Source organism: Cydia splendana, chromosome 7 (assembly GCF_910591565.1).
Source record: "Cydia splendana chromosome 7, ilCydSple1.2, whole genome shotgun sequence".
NCBI lineage: Eukaryota > Metazoa > Arthropoda > Insecta > Lepidoptera > Tortricidae > Cydia > Cydia splendana.
Window position 1 is genome coordinate 1,206,131 of NC_085966.1, and position 26,529 is coordinate 1,232,659.

The following is a 26,529-nucleotide window of genomic DNA, read 5'->3' on the forward strand; positions in this document are numbered from 1 at the left end:
CGTCACGGGTGCGGCTTTTTAAAAAAAAACATTAATTGGTACTATGGAAAAAGCACGAAAACCAAAGTCAACTGTTGAGATATTTTGATTTTTTGTACCGGCTCCATACATTTTGTTTGAAAAAAAAAATCATAACTAGTATTTTCGACTCAAATCGTCTGAAACTTACAACTTAGCATAAACATACTGGGCAAAACCCATTTCAGTCAAAAAAATCTTAATATGTTGACTTTGGTTTTTGTGCTTTTCCCATAGAAACAATTAATGATTTTAAAAAAAGCCGCACCCGTGACGGATATATGTAGTATGCCAAAAAATCACAAATAATTCGTAGTATAACCCCCTGCGAAGATATTACGGTTTGTTTTGTGTTTCTTGAGTAAGTAATAATGATTTCTTGTTCCTGCTCCATACATTTTTTTGAAGTGAAAACTTCTTTAGCGGCGCTGAGCACTTTTTGAGGTGGGGAAAAAATTATAAACTCGATACAGCGTAACACATAACGCGTAACGTAACGCTGACGTCATGTGTCACGCACAATGTTATTCACCAAAGAACTTTAGTCATAACGTATCATAATCAGGTGAATTATTTAAAACTGGAACTTTTATATTAAGCAATAAATCTTGTACGGGCTGAAATACGAGAATCTCACAGTTACATTCTAACTTTATATCACTCCAATATAATTCAATAAAGCTACATCTTGATAAAATCGCTAATAAAAGTGAAAACTCAAAATATCATGACCAAATATATTTAGATGCGAGGTCTGCAAGGTAACTTTACAATTTATATTCGAATTTTAAACAATTAACGCTATAAATTTAAGCTCACTGGCCAGCAATTTCGGAACTAAAGTTTTTCAATAGAAAGGAGGATGGGTCAATTATACATAGTGCTGCAGACATTTTGGACTAGTCATTGAGTTTTCACTTCTGTCGGCACTCCAGGAGTGCAACCCGATTTTTTTTTAAATTCGTAACTCGACAACTTTCATTCCTAATCGTCTAAAATTCATAGGTTACTATAACAATGCCTAGCAAAACCTATTTCAATCAAGAAAACATAAACCATTCACGTCGTAATATAAAACTATAATTTATTATACGTTACCTTATCCTGATCCTTGTCCAAAATTCCGAATTATCCGTTATAATGTAATCCTTTAATTCCGTTTCCCCGTTTTACTCGTTTGGCTGAATGCGCCCGGAGCCCGAAGCCATTAAAAAAAAAAAAAAACAACGGTTTCTATGTCAAAGAAAGCCTTTTCAGCCCACAGTGTGGCGTCAGTCCTCACAAATTGGTATTCAACCGTCCGCACCTCATTTTATCGGTAATATCGGTCAATATCGGCGGTTGAATTCGGCGAGCCAAGTTGGTGTTTGCATCCGCACCTCGTGATTCGGTCGGGCAATTTAATCAGATTGGCGAAAAATTTACTAGTCAGGATCTGGTCAGGATACGCCTTTAGCCCCCATACCCACGGGCGCTTTTACAACGCGCGTTAAAAAAGCGTTTGAAAGACACAAATAGATACATGTGTATTTATTCACACGACAGCGGTAGCGCTTTTTATCACGCGTTGTTAGATTTTCGACTTACCTAAGCCTTGGTCGTTAAATCGAATTTAGAGTGCGGACAGATTCAAACGCTTTTTTAACGCGCGTTGAAAAAGCTCTCGTGCAAATGGGGGCTTAGAGTCCGTCGTTGCGACCGGCTGTAACGACCGATTTGTAAAAATGCATCGTTACATTAGGTCCGTGTTCTATGTTTAAGCCGAGTATAAGCCCCTTTAGCAATCACCGCTACCTGATTGAATCAAATTCAAATTTTTCAGTTATGACACTTATAATGGGACCAACTTCGAAATCACTTAAGGCCCCATTCGCACGACAGCTTAAAAAGCGTTGCGTTAAAACCCGACGTTGGCGCTTTTTTACCGTTTCCAATATTTGTGTTCATATGAACACTTTAAAATCACTTGTGAGTCGTAATGCCACGTACGCATCTCAGCAAAGCCATACTTTATTTGCTATTACGACGCATTATTTGAATATAGCTTGAATATTTCAGTAATTTGTAAGCATAAGTTGACATTTTTAAGGTGAAACTAATAACAATCTTGACGATTGACACCAAAAATTGACACTTGACAGCCAACTGACAGCAGCGCCGGCGCTTTTTTAACGCTTGTGAGAACAGATACACGGAGTTCCGTATGCTCTATTCAATTTGACGCCAACGCTCAACGCCGAAAATCGAACAGTGCTCGATAAAAAAGCGCCGCGCTTAAAAACCGCCTTCGTGTGAATACATACATGGTTATCCATTGGTGTCATTCAAACGCTTTTTTAACGCGCGTTGAAAAAGCTGCCGTGCGAACGGGGCCTAAGTTTTATTGGCCGTTTCATACATTTTGATCGAATGGATGTCGACGTTTTCTATGGGAAGGCCAATATTTTTTTTGGGATTTCGGGGTTGGTCCGATAGAAAAAGTTGTTCAGTATGACCCAGTATGACGGGCGTAAGCCATAATGCTATGTTGGGGGCTGCAATAGTGGCCTGGCTGCTCCTTCGTCGGATGCTGCCATGGCGCTATTGCAGCTTGTACGAAAGGCTTTAGTATATAGAATAAGTTAGTTGTAAGAATGTATAAATTTGTAGTTTTTTATGGAGCGACAAGTTCACCTCGGTGACAAGCTCTAAAAATAAATAGAAAAAAAAGTATGACGGGCGGCTATACTAATCCGTAGACACATATTATTAATCTGTGAGCTAGTTCAGCTAATATTTCACGTGCATCTGTTATTTGTGCACGCTTTTTGGAAATAATTATATCTATGGCGTCAACAACTGGAATCTTTTTTTGAGTTGAGGGATTGCGATGTTGAGGCTTGATTTTTGATCTGAAAGAAATTCAATCAAGATTAATTTTATCATGAGCAATCCAAGCTATTCAATAGCAATACACAACAGTATAAGCAAGTTTATTTTTATTCCGTCGTATTTGTATGATATCCTTTAAACTCGTCAATTAAAGGCATATCCAGATTAGTCATGTTTTCGCCAATCTGATTCAATTGCCCGATCGAATCAGGAGGTGCGGACGTAAATACCAATTTGGCTCACAAATTCAACCACCGATAATGACCGATATTACCGATAAAATGAGGTGCGGACGCAAGGAATACCAATTTGTGAGGTCAGTATTTTCGTTCTGGGGCATTTCTTCAATTTCATCATCATCATCATCATCTCAGTCATAAGACGTCCACTGCTGAACATAGGCCTCCCCCTTTTTTGGGGGGTGAATGCCATAATCGCCACGCTTGGCAAGCGGGTTGGCGATCGCAGTCGAGTACACCGAATTTGAGGGACGCTGCTGCCCGTCCACCGATGGTCTTGGACGTGGTTTAAGGACATACCCGTTTATTCAATTTAGAGGGCTCTAATATCACCATAAATCTAAAATTGGAGATTGACGCCAATTTCATTACTGATCAAATCGACCGATTCGATCAGTCCCGAAGGAATAAGGAAGTCTTCGTTAAATAATACAAAAAGAGAGTGTGTAACTCAGAAACTTAGGTCAGCTCCAACGGTCTACTTCTGTTAAAAACTATTAATAAGAATTCTCTGTAAAGGCTTCGTCACACAGGCGCGTTTTCCGGGCGGCGCGTGAGCGGGGCGCGCCGCGTAGCTAAAGCCCCTCATTCACACTCCTACCTTGTCGTCCGCCTCGCAGGACTACGGCGTAAGATATAGCTCACACACCATCCTACGTTGTAGTCCGCCTCGCAGGACTACGGAGCAAGAAATAGCTCACACACGGTACTAAGGGCCTACCGCGAACCACGTTGGACGTGCTGCCTCCCTGTCACACTTACGTACGAATTTACACGCGCGACAGAGGGGCAAAACGTAGAACGTGGTTCGCGGTAGGCCCTCTGTTTTGCCGTCCATCACCAGTACTGATTCGTTTCTCACAAGTGTCGGTCTACTTAGGCCAAGCGCGCACCACGACTTTTTGTCGCGCGATAATTTAGGCCCCATTCGCACGACAGCTTAAAAAGCGTTGCGTTAAAACCCGACGTTGGCGCTTTTTTACCGTTTCCAATATTTGTGTTCATATGAACGCTTAAAAATCACTTGTGAGTCGTACTGCCACGTACGCATGATCTCAGCAAAGCCATACTTTATTTGCTATTACGACGTATTATTTGGATATAGCTTGAATATTTCAGGAATTTGTAAGCATAAGTTGACATTTTAAGGTGAAACTAATAATAATCTTGACGATTGACACCAAAAATTGACACTTGACAGCCAACTGACAGCAGCGCCGGCGCTTTTTCAACGCTTGTGAGAACAGATACACGGATTTCCGTATGATCTATTCAATTTGACGCCAACGCTCAACGCCGAAAATCGAACAGTGCTCGATAAAAAAGCGTCGCGCTCAAAAACCGCCTTCGTGTGAATACATACATGGTTATCCATTTGTGTCATTCAAACGCTTTTTTAACGCGCGTTGAAAAAGCTGCCGTGCGAACGGGGCCTTAGTCGCAAAAATGTAACGTATGTGTTTATATGGCAGTGCGCGCATATGCGACAAAAAAATCGCAGCGATTTTAAAATTGTGATTTGTCACATTTTTCCGCGACTACTCGCGACGCGATTGTCGCAAAGTGAATTGCAGCATACGGAGTTGTATGGCCCCGCGCGCACTGCGATAATAAAATCGCACCCGGACCTCAGTCGGCATTTCGCTCTTCGAGCGTCAACATGTCGGAATGAGAAAATGAGACTCTAGATGTTGACCATTTAATTATGGAAATAGACGGGGATCACCTTTGTGTTATAAATGCTCAAAGTCATACAGCGATCGCATATTAAAGACACGGTTCATGACAAACGACTGGTACGAAATCCATGTAGAGAATGAACGACTCGTCGACTTTTTCATCGCAGTGCGCGCAGTGAATTTTCTGCGATATATTACAGCGCGATTTTAAAATCGTGTCGCAAAAATTAAAATCGTGGTGCGCGCTTGGCCTATTTCAGCCCACAGAAAATGTTAAGCCTCCTCCACACTCGTGCGCGAATCGCGGCGCGAAGCCGCGAACGCGAGTGTTTAGTCGATTTTCGCAGACAGCGAAATCGACTCCACACTCGCGTTCGCGGCTTCGCCCGCGATTCACGCGCATTGTCTGGAGGGGGCTTTACGTGCAATTTAAAAAAAGAAAATAGCTCTTCTGCTATGTATTTTCTTGTTATTGGATAAAAATAAAAAAGAGTGTGGGAAAAGAAACTGCTAAAAATTCGCCAGAGAACGTCATATTTCTTAAGTATTGGTAATAATTGTTGCAATGCCTAGTCCTCCATTGTTTGTTGGAGTAATTGGGTGATTTCTGGTCCAAAAACAGCGATTCCTTTACGAATTTCAACAAAATGGCGCGCACTGTTGTTATACCTACGTCAAACACGGTAGTCCTCAACGTAGGACGACAAGCCACACACAATCCTACGCGGCGGACTACAGCGGTGGGCGGGGCTTGTAGGATTTGTAGGACCCAAGTGGCATCCTACTTGAGTTTGTAGGACGGCTCGTAGTCCGCAACCCCCATACACAATCCTACCCAACGAGGCGGATTACGAGGCGGACTACAAGGTAGGAGTGTGAATGGGGGGCTTAACAGACTATCGCACCGCACCGTGACCTTGGAGTGTCGCACCCATAAGTGAGAGCGAGAAACGTATATCTCTTTTCTTTGTCAGTAGAAAAAGGCGGCATATTGGAAAAATAGAGGCGCGAAGGGATATCGTCCCATAGTAAATTTTAATTTCGCGCCTTTTTTTACTGACAAGATTTGCTTGACCACCTATAGCTACTTTACATATAAAACGCTCACGCCCCGCTCGCGCGCCACCCGTAAAACGCTCCTGTGTGACGAAGACTTAATTATAGTTCGTCAAACCAATTTGACAGTCAGTAAGCCCCCATTCGCACGACAGCGTTTTCAACGCGCGTTAAAAAAGCGCTTGAATCTGTTCGCACTCTAAATTCGACTTATCGACCAAAGCTTAAAGTCTAAAATCCAACAACACTGGATAAAAAGCGCCACCGCTGTCGTGTGAATACATAAATGGTTATCCATTTGTGTCATTCAAACGCTTTTTTAACGCGCGTTGAAAAAGCTGTCGTGCGAACGGGGCCTAAGAACCAGGAAAACTATACTCATTTAAAACCCTGGAAAGTAGCTAACACACTATCGCACCGCACCGCGACCTTGGTGCGTCGCACTCATGAATGAGAGCGAGAAACAGATATCTTTTTTTCGCCCTCACTTACCGGTACGAAAGGTCGCGGTGCGGTGCGATAGTGTGTTACTACTTTAAATTCGCAAATTGCAGGCACCTTTTTCTGTCATTTTATTCTAATTATAGCTGATCAAGCAAATCTTATCAATAAAAAAAAGGCGCGAAATTCAAATTTTCTATGGGAAGAGATCCCTTCGCGCCTAAATTTTTCAAATTTGCCGCCTTTTCTACTGACCAGATCTGCTTGACCAAGTATACATTTCATGGATCGGACAATTTGTTTCCGTCTGGAAAAAAAATATATCTCTTTCTCGCTCTTACTTATGCGTGCGACGCACCAAGGTCGCGGTGCGGTGCGATAATATGTTAGCTACTTAACCTTACCATTATCTGCTTATTTTTTGCGCATGGCAACATTATTGAATCGTAAACTTAAAAATCGTCGCCCATCCCTAGAATATCACTCTATGTGTCAAATATTTATAGTCTGTGGTGTGGAGCGAAAAGTGGACGCCAATTATTGGGCTGTACATTCTTGGGTTGAGCAATCCCGGGTCGAGCATTCTCGGTACGGGCCAATAATATGCGACCAATATTCGGCGTCCACTAAATGGATTCGTATTATTGGGTCGTGTATTATTGGGTTGAGCGTTATCAGGGTGTACAAGCTCGGTCCGTGCCAATAATATGAAGCCACTCTTTTAACAGGGCAGTAGTGTACAACCCAATAATACGCATCCAAAAAAGTGGACGCCAATTATTGGGCTGTACATTATTTGGTCGTGTATTAACCGGACTCTTTTAACAGGGCAGTAGTGTACAACCCAATAATACGCATCCAAAAAAGTGGACGCCAATTATTGGGCTGTACATTATTTGGTCGTGTATTAACCGGACTCTGCATGACCAAACCATACTAAATGGCTCCTGTTTCAAAAATTATTACTTAGTCAATTTTTCAATAGCATTTTGTATATATACCCAACCCGTAGGTTTAAACGAATACTATAATAATGAGATTAATGAGCTATAAGGTAGTAAATGCAAGGGAGATTTCCAAAAACAAAATCCATCATCATTTGCACATTTTATTCTGGTGTAAATGGTATTGCCAGTTTGCCCTGCGACACGTTAACTTCCTCCCAACAAGTGCAACAGAGTGTCTTCCTGTCCATGATGTCTGTGTACAGTTTGCCGTCTAGGTGGTCCAACTCATGCTGTGCTATTCTGGCCGGCCAGTCTTTAAACTTTTCTGATTTTGGCTCACCTTCAGGACCAAGACCTGAAATGTTGGAAATAGTTTGATTGCAGTTTTATGTGCTGAAATTGCGAGCCTCTTTTGAAACTTATATTACAACTTTCGCATTTGAACACACATTAAATTATAATTCTGAAATAAAAGTAAATTAAAAGGATTAACAAAATAACATAGGTACAAAAGGAGCTGCCTTAAGGATGCTATTCCACCTGTACAATTTCTTTGTCTAATGTCAGTGCGTCTCACTCTCTCATTAAGCAAAATGTGAGACAAAATAGACATTGGACAAAGAAATTGGATAGGTGGAATACCACCCTAAGAAGGGCAACTACAAATCATACTGTTTACCTGAAATTTCAACTTCTTTGTATCTAGGAACTTCTGCAGAGAATCCTCTCACACTTTCACAACCCTCAGCATGAGAAACTTTGCGATAGTCAACTATTTTCAATGATGGATTGATAAACACCTGAAACCAGATGAAAATATAACATTAAACTTATTTTAAATGATTTATTGGTTAATTCTAGCTATTAGCATTATTTACTTACTCACAGTATACGGTACTACAGTCATACCACGGGATTTGACAATATCTGGACTCGTAATCTTAATTTCTAGCGCAGTTAACTGCATAGCAAATATCCTCATATTCACGCCAATTTGAGGCGCTGACATCCCCAGGCTGCTGTATCTGTTTATTACTACTTCTAGCTTCTTAATTATTGTCTGAATCTGCTCAGTTTTGATTGATTCAGGCGGCACCGGCTCAGAAACTTTACGTAATCTAGGATCCCCGATCTGTACGACGTGACTGTAAGGAGGAGTGACATGGCCACGGCTTGGAGATAGCCTGGCGTACCAGTTGAGCACTTTTCTAGTTACAGTCATTGTTTAGCTCAGTCACAATAAATATTGTTAAAGTTTTATCTAAATAAATACACGGATTGTATTTTTAACTATATAACCTCAAATTACAAGAAGTGTCATTAATTTTGACGTTAACGTTCCGTTCCCCACATCATCATAGCCCGTAATGTTAACACTTACTTTAGATTTTGACATGAAAGTTGGAACGTAAAGTAATTAAACGTCATTTCCATGCCGATTTGCCGAATCTACTGTGCCGCAATATAATATTCAAAGGTCAATATTAGAGCATTTTGTTAATTATTCGTAGTTATTTTGTATATAAAACACCTTCGCCTCTGTCGGGATATTCAGTTTACGTTTATAAACATACATTTGTGTGGTGAATTTTATTTGTTTAAACTTTAAAACTAGGCAGCCTCGCCTTACCGACAAGTTTTGAATTTGTGTTAACTTAATGATAACATCTTTGACAGGGTTCAAGGCAAGTTCTTATGTAATCGTAATTTACGTATTGTTGGATAACAGCTGCTTGTTTTATACATACTATGACAAAATTAATAATTGCACTTGATGTTTTAGTTGAGATTTTTAGCCATATTTATTATTGTGATTTTTGGGCGTATTTTAATCCCAACCTATAAATATTAGTACCTATACCTCGCTATCAGAGAAGATTTTTTTATCAAAAACGAATTATTCAAGCAATGTAAGTAATGTAACACACAACCCTTGCATGTTACTATATTACTTATTCTTTTTATAGGTACCTGATACCGGTTAATTCTTTAAATAAAATTGTGACGCCCATTGTTTTGATCTACGGGAGCTGATACTTACTTCCTGTGAAAATAATTGCAGAATGGAAACATGCTAGTACAAATGATACAAGATTTATTTTAACAATTTATTACAATTGTTCTTACTTGTCTTCATCATATCTTCCTGACTGAGGAATGACATGATCAACCAACACTCTATTTTCCTGCTTGGACCCTTATCTTCTTCGTCGTAACCTCATGACTGAGGGTCGTGACCGCCATAAGTTGCGTTTTCTTGGATTGCTCTCCAACCTGGCCGATCTTCTGCCTTCCGCATAGAGCCCTGGAACTTGACGCGTGTGACTGCCTCAATGGCATCAAACCAGCGTGTGGGTATTCTGCCTCTGCCTCTTCTGCCCTCAACCTGGCCACCGATCATCAACTTCTCTAGACTGTCGGGTTCCCGCCGGGCCAAGTGCCCAAAGAACCCGAGGATTCTCCTGAGACAGACAGTAGATAGACGGGTTTTTATGTTGAGCTCGTTCAGAACCATGTTCAAACCTTGTACTTCAAAAGCCTTGCTAAAATGTAGTCATTCATTGTAGTATAGTATTTCTTGTTATAGCAGCAACAGAAATACATCATCTGTGAAAATTTCATCTGTTAATGAGATACAGCCTGGTGACAGACAGACAGATAGACGGACAGTGGAGTCTTGGTAATAGGGTCCGGTTTTTATCCTTTGGGTACAGAAGCCTAACAATTTCTCCAAATTGAAGGAAAATACAAAACACAAATTATATTTTTATTCTGTTTCAGATGTTTAAATTAAGAATCAAACTATCAAACGCTCTAGCTCTCAAGCGCATGATGTCAACACAAGAATCAGACGTACTATTTGAAACACTGAACAATGCAGGCGTCATAACACTAAACCGCCCCAAAGCTCTAAACTCCCTAAACACATCCATGGTGACAAAACTTTTACCGCAGCTTCAAGAATGGGAGAACACGAAAACCTGTGTCATAGTCAAAGGAGCGGGGGATAAAGCTTTCTGTGCAGGCGGTGATATTAAATTAGCTATAGATAAAGTAGAAGGACCAATCTTCTTTCATACAGAATATAACGTAAACTACTTAATTGGGAAATATAAGATTCCTTACATAGCGATTATCAACGGTATCACCATGGGAGGCGGTCTAGGGTTATCGGTGCATGGACGGTACAGGGTGACGACGGAGAAGACACTCATAGCTATGCCGGAGACGAAGATTGGGCTGTTCCCGGATGTTGGAGGATCATATTTTTTGCCGAGGTTACAGGTCAATTTAGGATTGTATTTGGGATTAACAGGTAAGCTGTAATTAGTAAAATTAAGAAATGCCTTAAGATGAAATAGCTTGAAATGTGTATAGAGTCCGACCAAGCTATTTCTGTATGGTATTTGCAATGACAAAGTGTGGAATGTCATCATTAAAATCAAATTAAAATTCTATCACTTGGTGTAGGTAAGCGTTACATAGCGTGACTACTTTGAAAAAATCTCGTATCTCACATCACACTGATACTCAAAGTTGAAAAGCTGTATGCATCTAATACATAGATACCACATTTTACTTTTGATTGACAGAACAAGATACGAGTTTTTTTCATAGTAGTGCCGATAGTTTAGTTAGCCAAACTATTAATGAACTATACTAACTTACAGAATTATGTATCTGCAAAAGTTAAGTGCTAAAGACTCTATTTGTTTATGAGTTCATTTTAATTATACTAGCTAATTAGTTTTTAGTGTCAGCATTCAATTCAAGGCAAACTGTTGGACATGACAATAATATTATGGCCTTGTTTTGTGTGAGTTTATAATAAATCTATTCATAAGCCTATAAAAGTCATTTAGGGCTTATAATAAGATTTGTCAACACTTACGCTATAAAATGTTCAATGTAAAGTTAATCCTGAATGTTTTAACACTTATACCCCTTATACAAACAGCAACACTCTTAACTGTCCATTGGTGGACCTTATTACAAAAAGCATAAGGTCCACCGATGGACAGTTAAGAGTTTGGGCGATGGTACCTTCATACCATCCTGTAGAACTTGATACAGTACTTACGACCTCAACTTACGACCCATAATCAAATGACAGCGCCGCTCCGCGCGGCCATTTAATTGTGGAACTTAGTTTTTGCACAGACGTTTCAAATTCCTTTTGACTACTAAAATGGGCCCTCATTCAAACGGCTGAAATTAGGGATGTACCAACTAGTCGGGAAAGCCGACTATCCGGCCTCATTTGTAGTCGGCGACTAGTCGGCAAAAATGGTCGATTAGTCGGCTAGTCGGCCAAATAAATAGTCGGTACATCACTAGTTGAAATTAATACATTAAGGAACTATCATTTTGATTTCAGGCGACAGACTAAAAGGCAAAGATGTGGTCAAATCCGGAATAGCCACCCACTTCGTCCCATCCTCCCGTCTCTACGAGCTAGAAACACTCCTCTCCCGGTGCACCAACGAGAATGAGATACAAGCGTTGCTAACCAAGTTCCATGAGCCCGCTGAAGAGTTTTCTCTAGCGGAGAATATCAAGCATATAAATTATTGCTTCGCTGCTGGTAGTGTAGAGGAAATTATTGAGAGGCTGCAGAAAGTTAATAATGATTGGTCTAATAAAACGTTGAAGGTAGGAATTAAACCTATTTTGAACAAACCTTGGGTCGAAAATGCTTCAATTCGACCCGTTATAAAAACACTGGAGATTCAAGTCAGTGCGTGCGTGCCTGAGTGCGTAATTCAGTTTTTAAACTTAGCACGGAAATGCACAGATCGCTTCATCTTCTATTATCTGAATGTGCCACTGTGCCGAGAAGATGTGCATAGAGTTAGACCAAGATGAGTCTGCAACGAATTTGATAGCACATAAGCATACGCAGTGCAAGTGTTATTTTAAACGTCAAATTTCTATGAAATGACGTGTAAATAAAACTTTCATTGCGCGTGCTATCAAAATCGTTGCAGAGTTATTTAGGTCTAACTCTTCATGCAAAGAAAAGAACCAATGGTAGTTTTTCTTTCTTGACATTTAGGTAGAAGTGCATTGTAATATGATCTTTGATTTTATACACCTGGTCTGCTCTGCTAGTTACCCGTCTTACTGCGTTCGCACTTTCAATTTTTTTTTTCGATCTGACCCCCATTTTTTGACCCAGACGCTTCACTCCGTATGTCCTGGCTCCCTGAAAATCACACTGCGTGCGCTGCAGCGCGGCGCTCAACTAGAACTGGGGCAGTGCCTCAAGATGGAGTACCGAGTGGCCTGCCGCAGCACTGAGAACCACGACTTTCCTGAAGGTAAGTTTTATTTTCAACCTTACTGCAACGGGATAAGTGCTACAAATGAATTTCGCGTAGCGTTATAGTGGCGCCCACTGTACTGGGGCCTCAAGATGGAGCCGTAGCACTCGTAGCACTGATGCCGCCGCGTCTACCGTAGCAACGAGAGCCACTTCCCTGAGGGTAACAGAACTGAACCTTACTGCAACGGGATAAGGGCTACAAATGAGTTGGCGTAGCGTTATAGTGGCGCCCACTGCACTGGGGCCTCAAGATGGAGTTGGATAGAGCCGTAGCACTGTTGCCGCCGCGTCTACCGTAGCAACTAGAGCCAATTCCCTGATGGTAACGAACTGAATCTTACTGCAACGGGATAGAGCTATAAATGAGTTAGCGTAGCGTTACAGTGGCGCCCACTGTACTGGGGCCTCAAGATGGAGTACCGCGTGGAATGCCGTACCACTGAGAGCCACGAATTTCCTGAAGGTATCCGTTTGATCTTGAACTTTACTGCAACGGTATAAGGTCAACAATAACACAGTGTTATAGTACGACTGTTACAGTTGTACCAGTGGCATCGTAAATGTCAGAAATTAGGCAAAAGCTTAAAGTCAAAGTTTAGTTACTAGGTCAAGTAGTTGAAAGTAATTGATTGATTTATGAATGATTTTTGTATGGTTTTGGCAGGTGTCCGCGCCCTCCTGATCGATAAGGACAACAACCCCAAATGGAAGCCCGCGACCCTCGCTGAAGTCACCGACGACTACGTTGAAGAGTTCTTCAAGAAACTGCCAGAAGATAGAGAGCTCAAGTTCTTCGACTTTGACTCTAAACTGTAACTTACCCGGTATGGTATTTCATCCTGTATAGCTTCTGTTTTTAGAGTCGGACCTGCACATACTTAATTTGCAATGAGTGAAAGTGTCATCTTAAACGCAAAGCATGTCTACGTGTGTCGTTTTCAAGCAAAAGATATCATTATGTCGCTTGTCATAAGGACGCTTTGAGAGGTTATTCGTATAAAAATACAAGCAAACTTCGTCCAGCTACAAAGTGGTACCTTTTGAGTGGTGAATAATACTGAAATACTTTGACTGTCCATAGAAAACATCGACATATTATTTTCTGATATGTAGGGTAATTCACCAGTAACTGGCCACCTGTTAGTAACTGGCCACTCTAATCTAAAAATCAATTCTATTCACCTATAAACAGAATTCATTTTAGTATAAGGTGGCTAGTTATTGGAGGCATTTTTTGTTTAGGGTGGGCAGTTAATGGCCGGTGGCCAGTTACTGGCGAATCACCCTACCTACCTATGGAACAGTTGTTCAGTATGACCTGCACATTCACCGCACGGCATATGGTTAGACTGTGTAATTCAATTTTAACGCATGAAGTGTAGTTCAGATAGTGCTATAATGGTGGAAAAGTGCACTAAGTAATACTTTACTAAGTGTAAAGACATGGTATAATAATTAGTGTCCGACCGAAGGTTCGGTTTCGGTTTCGGCCAGTTTCGGCCAAAAAATCATGTTTCGGCTGTAGTTTCGGTTTCGGCCAAAAAACGGCCGAACCTTTCGGCCGGGCCGAAACTTAGGAAATGGTACTTCGTATTATGAAACTAAACTATGTGACAAAGACCAAACGTTGGGGAATAAGTAGGACAACAATATTAATAATGTACCTACATATTCTGATTCATGTATAGGTACAGAAATAAATTGGTTTATTATAAAACACAATTCCACTAATGAGGGCGCCACTAGACGGTCGACTCAGTCTTTAGAGGCTGTTAATACCTATAACGCGCACACTGTCTAATTGTATCGGAGTAAATGAGATAGCAATGTCGCATGTTATTGGGCCTGGGCAAGGGAATAATGAGAAAACTCAACATCTTCCTCGCGTAATGCCGGAATTTTTGCCACGGCTCATGGGAGCCTGGGGTCCAATTGACAATTAATCCCAAGAATTGGCGTAGGTACTAGTTTTTACGAAAGGGACTGCCATCAGACTGACCTTCGAACCCAAAGTGTAAACTAGGCCTTATCGGGACTAGTCCGGCTTCCTCACGATGTTTTTCCTTCACCGAAAAGCAAATAGTAAATATCAAATGATATTTCGTATATAAGTTCCGAAAATATTCATTGGTAAGAGCAGAGGTTGGTACCTGCGACCTTCGGATTGAAAGTCGCACGCTCTTACCGCTAGGCCACCAGCACTCAAGGAAATATCTCGCTTTTCCATACAATGGACATTGGTTGGAGTCTGTGCTCAACTACTTATCCTGAAGCCTGAAGCACGGCTTTGACTTCGCATGAAAGTTCGCCTCACTGGGGCACTTCGGACGTTTAGGCCCAGGTGAAGATCGGTACCTGGCCTTGCGATATTGTCAACAAAAAATTCGCGCTCGCTGCGCTCGCGGTTTTGGTTGATCCTGTATATACATGTTAGCTTGACTGGTGAATGAATAGAGTTAGATCAAGAAAATTCTACAATTATTTTAATAGCATACGCAGTGCAACTAGTGCAAATGTTATTTATACGTCATTTAATTTCATAGAAGTTTTGACGTTTAAAATAACACTTGCACTGCGTGTGTTATCAAAATCGTTGCAGAATTATCTTGGTCTAACTCTAGTAATTTTCTTAAAAAACTGCTTAAGTAACATCAATTTCAAGGACATTTGGGTGTTGACAGCCCCATAATATGTGTGTAAAAGCGGTTTTATGACATTTTTTCAACGATTTTAACAAGTCTACAAAAGTTTCGGTTTCGGCCGAAACTAGAGCCAAAGCCGAACATTCGGTTTCGGTTTCGGCAAAAAAACATGTTTCGGTCGGACACTAATAATAATATACTCCGCCTGGTACTCCATTCCCGTCTTTTCTAGGTCACCTAACTGACACAAGCCTACGTCATCATGCGACAGCGCTATATGATAATATGCGATAGCGCTATATATAGCGGCCATGTTATTGTGACGTAGGCCTGTGTCACTCTGGGAATAGAAGACCATGTTTTATTAGACTATGTGTAAAGATAACTACTTAGATGCCCAAACTTTATATAAACATAATATTAAAATCAGACACTAATCGTTATCATATCATATGTATTTTTTTCTGTTAAAAACTATCTATTCACAAAATAAGTCTTGATATCCCTAAAAGTTGGTTCTGGTCTAGTCAATCATTATCAGGCTTGTAGGATATAACCAGACGGATACGCCTTTGTCTGTAATTTTCTGTACCAAACAGTCTGCCGATTTCTGCGGGGGAGGGGCACGTCAAAAAAAATAGCCATCTCAGATAAACGTCAGTCCATACAATGTGTATGACCATTGGCCGCCTATTTTCGACAGAGGGGAACGCCTGTTAATGGTTACTCCGTTTGGTTATATCCTCTAAGTTATTAGGAACGAAATTGTTGTCTGAGAGTGTTTTTTTTTTGTTTTTAATGTAGCTTTTTCATGTTTAAAGGCGAAGAAAACTTCAAACTTTCTTGGACTTAACAGATAACTTAGGTATATAACAAGTGAAATAATACTGATTATTAATGTTCTTAAGTCGCTCGCCTTTATTGTAGAAGAAATTATTTTCTGCAGATTCTTATTGAGTTAAGGGGCCCACTGATTAACAGTCCACCGGACGGTATCGGCCAGTCAGTTGTTCGGAACTGTCAAAATTTTGTTATAACTGACAGGCCGATACCGTCCGGTAGACTGTTAATCAGTGGGCCCCTTTAGACCGAGACAAGTCTGCAACGATTTTGATAGCACACAGTGCAAGTGTTGTATAGAAGTTTGACGTTTAATATAACACTTGCACTGCGTGTGATATCAAAAACGTTGCAGACTTATCTTGGTCTAACTCTACTTATCTCTGCTTACCATAGATTATAAAGCACAAATAGCTAAGTTAACACTCATCTGACTCACTAGATGGCGTCGCGCTTAAATTCTAATAACAAGACATCCAGTGGCGACATCTACAACAATAATAGGGCACACCAGTTATTCTGTCAAGCCATTTCCGTCCGTACAAAAGAGCGGCAGATTGAAAAAATGTAGTCGGGAAGGGTTATCGTCCCATAGAACATTTGAATTTACGCCTTTTTCTACTGACAAAATTGTTTGACAGACTAGTCGGTATAATGCCTACTTAATTTGAATTTAAATTATGTATTTTAAACTACAAAACAGGGTTTCAAGAATTTAATATGCACATAATTTAAATGTAAAACTAGTGCAATAAAGCAATTATGTAGAAATCAAGTGCCACTTATTAGTTTTAAGATAAAACTTTTTATACAAATATAGTTTTTTGTATTTCAGTTTACATAATTCCAGTATATATATTCCAAACTGTCATTGCAGACTTAAAATGCATTTATTTTAGAACTGTCGTTTTGTAGTATCCTATAGGTACTTAGTTTTCTTGTAAAATGTTGTATTCCCGTTCGTATAAATATGTGCTATTACTGTGAAATATATCACTAAAAAAGTTATACTCTTTTTTTTGTACCGCATTACCACAGTGTAAAAAGTAACAGTGGTCCGACGCCTTTCTGAGTTTCTGACCTTCCAATCAAGAGGGGAAACTAGGCCTTATTGGGATTAGTCCGGTTTCCTCACGATGTTTTCTTTCACCGAATAGCGACTGGTACCTGGAGCGTGCATGAGGCAGCACAGGAGTCGTCAGATTTTTGGCGTGAGGCGTAGGTAAATGTGAAGTTTATGCTTCCAATGTAGCCCACAAGATGGCAGAACCTAACAAGAAAACGTACGAGAACGGTAGATGGCAGCACTTTTTTTGGCGTGAAGTGTCAATGTACATGTTTATGTTTCCGATTCAGGCCACAAGATGGCAGACAGGCCCCTATATCGTACATAAGTTCCGAAAAACTCCTTGATACGAGCCGGGTTTTGAATCCACAACCTTCAGATATAAATTAGTTAGGCTACCACGATTCAATTTAATCTATGTAATATACTTAAAATACAAATAGTATACATAAATTTTTATTTCAATGACCTATTCATACCTATACAAGCTAAAACACATAGTAATTAACTGCCTGCTTATTAACGTAAACTTTTAAAGTTTTGTGCATTTACATCTTTTAAACTACTAAAAATTAGGTACATGCACAATCATTTCATTTGCAGGTTACAGAATAAAATGCACCTTCATACATTATGATAAAGTTTACTATTGCGTGCTATATAAAATAGTGGTTGCGGTCAAAAGGTTAATCTTCCTTTTCTTAATACAAAACTGAGAATATGGAGTACGATGCCTTCACGATCTGAAAATAATTTAAAAATGTAAGACATTTTGCGCATGCGTCAGTTTTTCTATAGAGGCGACGATAACTAGGTACAGTCAGTCAGGAGCAGAAGTTGCTAAGCGGGCGAGGTGTTCAAAATGATCTTGACGCGACTTTATTGTTGAGAAAATAAGAACGTGTCAAGGTAATTTTGAACACGTCGCCCGCTTAGCAACTTTTGCTGCTGACTGTACCTAACAAAGTGGCATTAATTACTTATAAGTACTACAAATGAATGAGCCTTACCGATACATACGATTGATAAGAGAGTTCTATGAATCCACAACTCTTCATGATGACAGGTTTCTAAAAAAAATAGAAATTTAGAACCGTAAACAAATTTAACTTGCCAATTGGCAATAAAGCACTATTTTACTTGCCAGTTGGCAATAAAGCATTGGGCTCGAAAAACATTTATTGGCCAAGCAGTACATTTCTACAACAACATTCCTAATCATATACCTAATAAATTTGCCAGAGTATAAAGAAAATTGTCAAAGATAAATTAATAGAAAAATTGTACTACCATAATATTAGTGTCAGATTATTTGGATGAAAAAGATGTAGGTGTAGGATAATTGTATTTGTTAATTTGTATTAGTCAAGTAATAGTTTTAAGGAAAAAACCGGCCAAGTGCGAGTCGGACTCGCGTTCCAAGGGTTCCGTACATTACCCAATTTTTAACAATGTATTTTTATATGTGAAACGTACCAACTTTCTACAAATCAAACGCGAGTGAATTGCCTTTAAAAAACCCGTAGGGGTCGGATCAAAAACTCAGTAATTAGTCCGACTCACGCTTGACTGCATATTTCTAATAGGTTTTCCTGTCATCTATAGGTAAAGAACTATTTTGTATATTTTTTTCAAAATTTTTGGCTATTTTCTTAAATAACTTCTAAACTATTTATTTCAAAATCACATAAAAAATATATTTGATATTCTCAAAATAAGCTCTTTCATTTCATATGTAACATTAATTTTCTCATTTACCCCCCAAAAGTGGCCTCCATGTTTAAAATTCATTTGTTTACGTAAGATATCCGTCTTTGGGTCACGAATTTACATATGTGTACCAAATTTCAACTTGTCAAATACGACAATTACGACAAATTGGTCAAGTACTTTTGGAGAAAATGGGCTGTGATAGACGGACAGACAGACAGACGCACGAGTGATCCTATAAGGGTTTCGTTTTTTCCTTTTGAGGTACGGAACCCTAAAAATATGCAATAGGTAATTGACGGACTTAAGTGTACCTATCTTGTATACCTACAAGGCAAAAAAAATTGAAATAAATACTGCCATTTGTAAATACTGCCCTAATACTGCCATACTATACCTTTGTCGGTTATAGCAGACTGTCGCAGTCGAAGGGTTAAACTAAGACTAAGGCCCCATTCGCACGGCAGCTTTTTCAACGCGCGTTAAAAAAGCGTTAGAATGACACAAATGGATAACCATGTATGTATTCACACGACAGCGGTGACGCTTTTTATCAAGCGTTGTTGGATTTTCGACTTTAAGCCTTGGTCGTTAAATCGAATTTAGAGTGCGGATAGATTCAAGCGCTTTTTTAACGCGCGTTGAAAAAGCTGTCGTGCGAATGGGGGCTAAATGTTACCTGACTTTGGGTCATAGCAATCAACATCAGTCGCCGAATTCGGTAAGAAGACATCTTCGTGCAGTTCTGCCATCCTGACATAAAGATGGCCGTCGGTAAATTGCCTGCCTGAAAACGTAAAAGTTGTCTTGTCATTTGTCGACAGTCACGTCAGACAGTCGATATAAAGGCCCCTGTACACAGTGGGCCAGCGCCGGCCAGTCCAAGGGACGCAGCCATGCGGTAGAATGAGATAGCAATATCACTTGCTCCCTCTAACGCATAAATGCGTCCGCCAGACTGGCCCATTGTGTACAGGGGCCTTAACCGTGTCAACGATGTCGATATACCTTTACCTATAATAGCCAAATAGCTTAATGACGACGTCAATAAATGTTAAATGGCGACCGGTCTGGCCTAGTGGCTAGTGACCCTGCCTGCGAAGCCGATGGTCCTGGGTTCGAATTCCGGTAAGGGCATTTATTAAATTTGTGTGATGAACACAGATATTTCTTCCTAAGTCATGGTTGTTTTCTATGTACCTCTTCTCCCATCTTCCTCCTCGCGTTGTCCCGGCATTTTGCCACAACTCATGGGAGCCTGGGGTCCAATTGACAACTAATCCCAAGAATTGGCATAGGCACTAGTTTTTACGAAAGCGACTGCCATCTGACCTTCCACCACAAGACATATTTACACAGATTTAAGATAATCACTGACAATAAATGTCCATGCGACCCAAATACCGACATACCACAGACACTCAACCACTTAATATATAACTGTCCAAGATTCTCTCCAAGACGCCACAACCTTCTAATCACCTGTCAAAACCTTAACATCGACCCATATAACTTACAGGCCATACTTACAAAAGAATCTACCACAAAATGCTTCAACGATTTCATAGAATATATTGTTAACAATTTAAACGGCACTTAAAACGAAAACACTCATTTGTTCATTTCTTCATTTCTCAATCTCTTCCGTTTCAAATCACTTCACGCTACACACACACACACACACACACACACACATACACATACACATACTACACTTCACAAACAAAACACAAACACCATATCCCGCGCGACTAGAACAATTACACATACCCGGAAACAACGTGTATACCGATAGCGCAGCGTTTCCAGGAACATAACAATATTTATAAAATAAAAAAAAATCCAGAGGGTAAACTAGGCCTTATTGGGATTAGTCCGGTTTCCTCACGATGTTTTCCTTCACCGAAAAGCGACTGGTAAATATCAAATGATATTTCGTACATAAGTTCCGAAAAACTCATTGGTACGAGCCGGGGTTTGAACCCGCGACCTCCAGATTGCAAGTCACACGCTCTTACTGTTAAAGATTTCGCAAAATTTTTATGTATGGAAAGTTTCATAGTAAGGCCGCGGGGCGCGCCGGCTGACGTTGATCAGTCTGTCAATTGTGGTGGTGCAACTGGCCCTAAGTGTTTAGAAACCCCTATGTTTTTTTCAATTTCCCAAAAAAATTGTAAGTCCCAGAAACGGCCCCCCTTTGGTACAGCCTGTCCTCTTCCTCGCGTTGTCCCGGCATTTTGCCACGGCTCATCGGAGCCTGGGGTCCGCTTGGCAACTGATCCCAGGAATTGGCGTGGGCACTAGTTTTTACGTAAGCGACTGCCATCTGACCTTCCAACCCAGAGGGTAAACTCCAACGATTAACAATCTCCATTTCTATCGTTCTTTTTAATTACTGGACCAATAAAGACGCAGACAGACGAGCTTCGAATTTTGATATTCGCATTAGCTCTCCTGTGTGCATTATTCTGACCTCAACAGTGATGTCTCCTGCGCTCCACATAATGAATCCAGTGCTGAACAGCATGCTCATGAAGGTAGCTAATATAGCCAACACGTGACTCGGAGCGCGGTCAGAATCCTGAAACGTTTTTATCATTATTTCTTGTTGCTTTTTTGGTACCCTCCCCCAGGTTAACTTTCCTAGCCAAGACACAGGCGTGGCTCACGCCGCAATTTCGTCGCTTTGCTACAGGTAGCTAAAAAAGTACATCCGTTCCGCCCCAATTTTGGGGAAAGCCATAAGCCGCGCGTGGCGCTGTCGCCACCTAGCGGCCATATCTGTGCTGATCGTAACAGACGCGTTTTGTTAGAAAGTGAGTCTGCTGTACCTAGTACTATTATTTATTCTGTGGCCAAGATGACATTTGATGATAGAAAAGGCCGGCAACACACTTAAGTACAACCCCTCTGCAGTTGTTTCGGGTGTCCACGAGCGACGGTAATTGCTTACCTTCAGACGATCTGAGTATACTGAAGAGACTGTAGATCTGAGTACAGTCACCAGCAATAATATGTTACACAACGAAGGCCGCAAAAATATCTGACACGATCTTATTCGCATTACAATAAGAGCGCGTCACATATTTTTGCGGCCTTCATTGCGTAACATATTATTGCTGGTGACTGTACATATATGATTTTAATTTCAACTCGATACCTCCACGCGTTCCCGAGATAAAGGGTTTGAGTCCCTTGACTCAGTCTGTCTGTCAAGAGTCTTCTCTTGACAGACAGACGGACGGTTGGAAAACAAAGGGATCCTATAAGGGCTCCGTTTTTCCTTTTGAGGTAACCCTAAAAATACGGAAAGCACCCAAGATGATTCTAGACGGATCTCTATTGTTTCCCTAATAGTTTCAAGTCATAATGTATTGTTTGTCCGAATTTTCGTTAGTCATAATAGATTTTTTTCAGAAACGCGTAATTTCAGGATTGCCATAAAACAAACCTAACCTAACCTAACCTATCTATAGAATAACCTTAGGAAAATCCTGAAAAATTAACGGTTTCAGTTTTATAACTAACGATAATATGACAAACAATACATTATGACTTGAAACTTTATAGGAAACAAAAACAAAGGGACCCCTTCTAGACAGTAAGTACCTTAAACTGTGACATGAGTTGCACCATTACGCCGATGTTAACAATGATGTGTCCGCTGAACACGTTTCCGCAAGTTTTCTGCACTTGTTGCGAGCACCTACAAAAAAAACAAAAGCGAAACCCGATTCTGATTAAAGAATTTGTTAAAGTTTTGATCTTGTTTGGATACGACCGTGACACGATTCCCAGTGTATTTCGCGCGCACTTATTAACGTGAGCCATTGTCAATCATAACAAGAATCATAACAAGATCAAATCCTTCCCTCGTAAGTGATCATTGGCGTTCAACCTCTTTTTTTTGACCCATTCGCAAGGTCCAATAATGTAGGACCCCGCAGAACTGGCCTTTCGGAAAAGTCTCTAGAGTAGAGGAAGAAAATGAAAACAAGGACGTTAAAGTAACATTTACCTACTTAACCCCTGGAGCGCCCCAGAATTACCGTAGTATGGAACTCCTATACTAGTTACCAGCACACGTGTCTGTTTAGGGCGCTCCACAAGTAAAACGTAAAGTAACCATCTAGCGAAAACAGTGAAAACGATTTTTTGTGAATGGGACATTTTGCAAAACAAACAAAACTTTATGACGGGGCATTTTGCAAATGGGGCCTTTTGTTGACGGGACGTTTTGCGATTGGGTTATTTAGAGGAAAGTTTTGCTAAAGGGACAGAGAGATATAGGTATGGTTGATGAATATGGGTTTGGCACATAGGGGAGGGGGGCCCAAAGCGAGCATACTGCTCAAAGCGAGCATTGGTGCTCACCTTGAAAATATAACAGCAATAGCGGCGTGACTGCGTGGAGATATCCGCCCCGCCACGCTCTGCCTGCCACAATTGCCCACCGCCGCTGTTAGTGACCGTGCGCGTCATAGTGACCAAAATTATGATTTAATAAGTTCAGATATGAAAAATACAAGGTACGTATCGAGTGTTTTGTGGATTTGTGAGGACGTTGTTGAAAAACGTTAATTGTAGTATGAATTGACAGTTATTTAGCTTTTTGTTTATGTGAAATATTCATGAATGTGCGCGAATTAAGTGAACGTTAGGTTTAAGTACAATGTGGGTTTGGTCGAAAAGGCAAAGCGGGCAGGGCAAAGTGAGCATGTACCCACATACTGCAAGTTGTGGGCACTTGATGACTTCACAACTTATATTGGTATTGAATCATTTTACTATGACACATGTCAAGAGATATCATAAAATAAATGTTTGTTTGATGAAAAGTTTATGTTTTTAAGAAGAAGAAGAAGAATTTTCGTCAAGGCTGTGACAATTTAAAGTACCTATGTAGTATGTTTGGTAAGAAGTACCATTGATTGTTAAATTTCTTATGTTTTGACTCTGATTAAAGTCTATATCAAATCATTAGAGTTTTATTGATGTGATCGACGTAGTTTCTGTCCTTATCTCCAAATAAATATTGTATGGTTATTGCATGAATGAAGTGTGCTCATTTTGCCCCCTTTGTGCACGCTTTGCCCGCTAAGTTTTCGTAATTCGTTATTTTTATTAGTTTTCCTAAACTTTGCAGAATATTGAAGTATGTAAAATTAAACTACGATAAATTCAGCTTTAAACAGCATTCAAAGTTAAGTGTTACTGATATTTTTTTCATACTTTTTTCGCAGTTCCCCTTAAGGTGCTCACTTTGGGCCCCCCTCCCCTACACTTACCAAATGGTGGTAGCATGCAATTTTATACCAAGCTTAAGAGCTCTCTCAAACTTCTCTTCTTTCTCTCTCTGACTGATCTTCTCATCAAATACCTCCGCGATACTCTTAAAGTACATCTGCAGGTTCATATACTGATGGCTGAGGGAGATGGTGACAGCGAGGACTAGGAGATAGGCGGCGGTGACTCTAATCATCCATAGCCACCAGAGAACGTAGACGCCGATGCGACCGACTCCGGCGAGGAGTGATTGGTCGTGGACCTCGGGCCAGACGGTTATCATTGTGACGAAAGTTCCATCTGTAAAATTTGCAGTTTTTCTGAACAGTGATGAATGATTCTTAAGTAGCCCACAGATTACCAGTTCGCCGGACGATATCAGCCTGTCAGTTGTTCGGAGCTGTCAAATCTTGCGTTTAACTGACAGGCTGATATCGTCCGGCGAACTGGTAATCTGTGGGCCCCTTTAGTGTATTATTTGCTTTATATGTTCCGTCTTTATAATAAAAAATTCCTAAGTACTTACCTATGTAGGTACAATATCCGGAAATATCGCGCTTGTTCGGACGGAACACACCTACCTACGGTTAAATAATGTTCACGTCGAAAGGCGATTGAAGTATTTATGTAGGTACCTAAATATAGTTATGAAGTGTACTCCCTTACCTGAAAACAATACCTGAGTTAATCCTTCAACGCCGTAAAATACGAGCGCATTAAAGCAAAGAAGCACTAACGCACATGCGTAGATTTTGATGCGTTTCAGCATGAGTCTCTCGGTCTTCTCATCATTGAAATCCTTCTTTAAACCAACAGCCAACGTAAACAATATCTCCGTCACCATCTTCTTATGGTGGCTTAGAGAGAGTGTGAAAGAGTACAGAATAACGTGTGAAAACGTCATCATAAGGCGGTCAGATTTCTGTTTCTCCGTCAGATTGTTTTGAGTGAAGAATGACCCTATCTCTGCCACCATAAATAGAACAATCGCTGCGTTTATAACTTTTGTAATTCTCTTGTACGCGTTCACGACTAGCTCAGGTATACCATTATCATCTACCCAGTAGTTCATGCTGCTGCAAACGAAGATAATTTTGTCAAATTTGTGGAAAAATTCTGTGGTTTTATTTTTTTGATATTTTCGGGATTCCATTTTAGCGTTGGGTACGATGGTAAGTTGTAAATTGATGGTTTGGTTGGGATTAGCGTCATAATTATATGTAGGTTCGTTTAATTCAAGGGTCGGATTTACAATCTTAACACGTTCACTGCCAACATCTCGCTAAATTTTGTACGTATTACTTTGCTCCAGATAAAGGAAATTATAGATATTTTTTTAAGATGAATTGATATTAAGAAGAGCATCTCATCGAATATTTTTTTATAATATTGTTGTAAGTATATATCTGAAGCAATAATAAGGAGCAAAAGATACCCATTGTTTGGGGTATCATTGATCCGACCTATAGTTTACTAGGGACGCAAAGTTAACCCACTGTGAGCCAAATTTAATAGACGGCAAAAAAAGAGAATTCATTACCAACGCAGCAATTCAAAATATGTATACGGGATGATCTGGATGATTCATGAGACGTGAGCAGGACTAATTCTGCACACTCAGTAACTGATAATTGATCGATCACCGTCGTAGTTAGGAGAAACAACAACACTTTTCCTATTTTTTAACTTTTTGGTGAGGGCAAATTTAATTCTCAACAATCATGGTCACCCTACAGGACCTAATTAATAAACATAAAACCTCTTTAACCGTAATGGCATTTTGATTACGAAGAAAATAAATTGTCAAACTTGAGTGAGATACGAGTGTTCAAAAGTAACCAGACCGTGATGACAGTAATGACATTCAATTTGACACAGAATATCGGTAGATTAGTATTTTAATTTTAGGGTGTCCATGAATGTCGTAAAAAAATTAATAACTTTTTTTTTCAACACGACTAGAAAATTAACGTTAACCTCACTAATACTGATACGAAACAGATGCTTATAATGAACGATATGCGCAGTGTTAGTCCTGCTCACGTCTCCTGAATCACCCTTTATATATATTCATGTTCGTTTATATGAGTACCCATTTAAATACTAACATAGGTAATTAGGTATAGTCATAGTTGGTCATAGTCACCTCACTACACGGGATTGTTATGTCATTTAGGGTTCTTGCTAAATTGGAAATTCTATAGCGTAAGTATTGAGCGTGGTGGTACATAGAAATATAGGTCGAATTGGAGCATAATAACCCACAGGGGAGCAAAGTAGAACCATTTTACGATATTGATAATGGGGCGCTTGGCACTCGCAGTGTTAATTGCTTAATTGTCATTTAATTGTACAATTTCTAAGATTTCAGTGGCAAGGGTTATGATGATATAATAATCATAATAACG

The 26,529-nt window shown here is 40.1% G+C and overlaps 3 protein-coding genes across 4 annotated transcripts in view; 1 reads left to right on the forward strand and 2 right to left on the reverse strand.

The window, feature by feature from the left end:
- Positions 1–7,396: 7,396 nt before the first annotated feature.
- Positions 7,397–8,563, reverse strand: LOC134792021 (peptide deformylase, mitochondrial-like). Its single transcript, XM_063763141.1, has 3 exons — positions 8,138–8,563; positions 7,931–8,051; positions 7,397–7,606 (listed from the first exon to the last, which is right to left on the reverse strand). The coding sequence occupies exons 1-3, from the start codon at positions 8,471–8,473 to the stop codon at positions 7,413–7,415; spliced, it is 651 nt and encodes a 216-aa protein (XP_063619211.1). The 5' UTR covers positions 8,474–8,563; the 3' UTR covers positions 7,397–7,412.
- Positions 8,564–8,617: 54 nt separating this feature from the next.
- The window catches only part of LOC134792012 (3-hydroxyisobutyryl-CoA hydrolase, mitochondrial), a 32,184-nt gene continuing 14,272 nt past the window's right edge, over positions 8,618–26,529 (forward strand). Inside the window, exons 1-5 of one of the 2 annotated variants that reach the window (XM_063763126.1) lie at positions 8,618–8,728; positions 10,033–10,567; positions 11,630–11,904; positions 12,431–12,572; positions 13,242–13,463. In XM_063763126.1, coding sequence (XP_063619196.1) covers positions 10,033–10,567; positions 11,630–11,904; positions 12,431–12,572; positions 13,242–13,393 — 1,104 coding nt within the window. In that variant the 5' untranslated portion in view covers positions 8,618–8,728 and the 3' untranslated portion in view covers positions 13,394–13,463. Of the gene's footprint in view, positions 8,729–10,032; positions 10,568–11,629; positions 11,905–12,430; positions 12,573–13,241; positions 13,464–26,529 lie in introns of those variants that run through there. The other variant, XM_063763125.1, reaches the window with a different exon arrangement.
- On the reverse strand, positions 17,776–25,274 carry LOC134792444 (uncharacterized). Its single transcript, XM_063763733.1, has 7 exons — positions 24,788–25,274; positions 24,124–24,421; positions 22,445–22,541; positions 21,309–21,416; positions 19,515–19,622; positions 18,136–18,195; positions 17,776–17,868 (listed from the first exon to the last, which is right to left on the reverse strand). Exons 1-7 carry the CDS (start codon positions 25,272–25,274, stop codon positions 17,827–17,829), a joined length of 1,200 nt encoding a protein of 399 aa, XP_063619803.1. The 3' UTR covers positions 17,776–17,826.

Coding starts and splice junctions, on each gene's coding strand:
- LOC134792021 (XM_063763141.1), bottom strand. CDS start 8,473: ATGACTGTAACTAGAAAAGTGCTCAACTGGTACGCCAGGCTATCTCCA. Junction 8,052..8,137: donor TGACTGTAGTACCGTATACT/GTGAGTAAGTAA, acceptor ATCTGGTTTCAG/GTGTTTATCAATCCATCATT. Junction 7,607..7,930: donor CAAAGAAGTTGAAATTTCAG/GTAAACAGTATG, acceptor CCAACATTTCAG/GTCTTGGTCCTGAAGGTGAG.
- LOC134792444 (XM_063763733.1), bottom strand. CDS start 25,274: ATGGAATCCCGAAAATATCAAAAAAATAAAACCACAGAATTTTTCCAC. Junction 21,417..22,444: donor AACTCATGTCACAGTTTAAG/GTACTTACTGTC, acceptor AAAACGTTTCAG/GATTCTGACCGCGCTCCGAG. Junction 17,869..18,135: donor CTTATCAATCGTATGTATCG/GTAAGGCTCATT, acceptor AATTATTTTCAG/ATCGTGAAGGCATCGTACTC.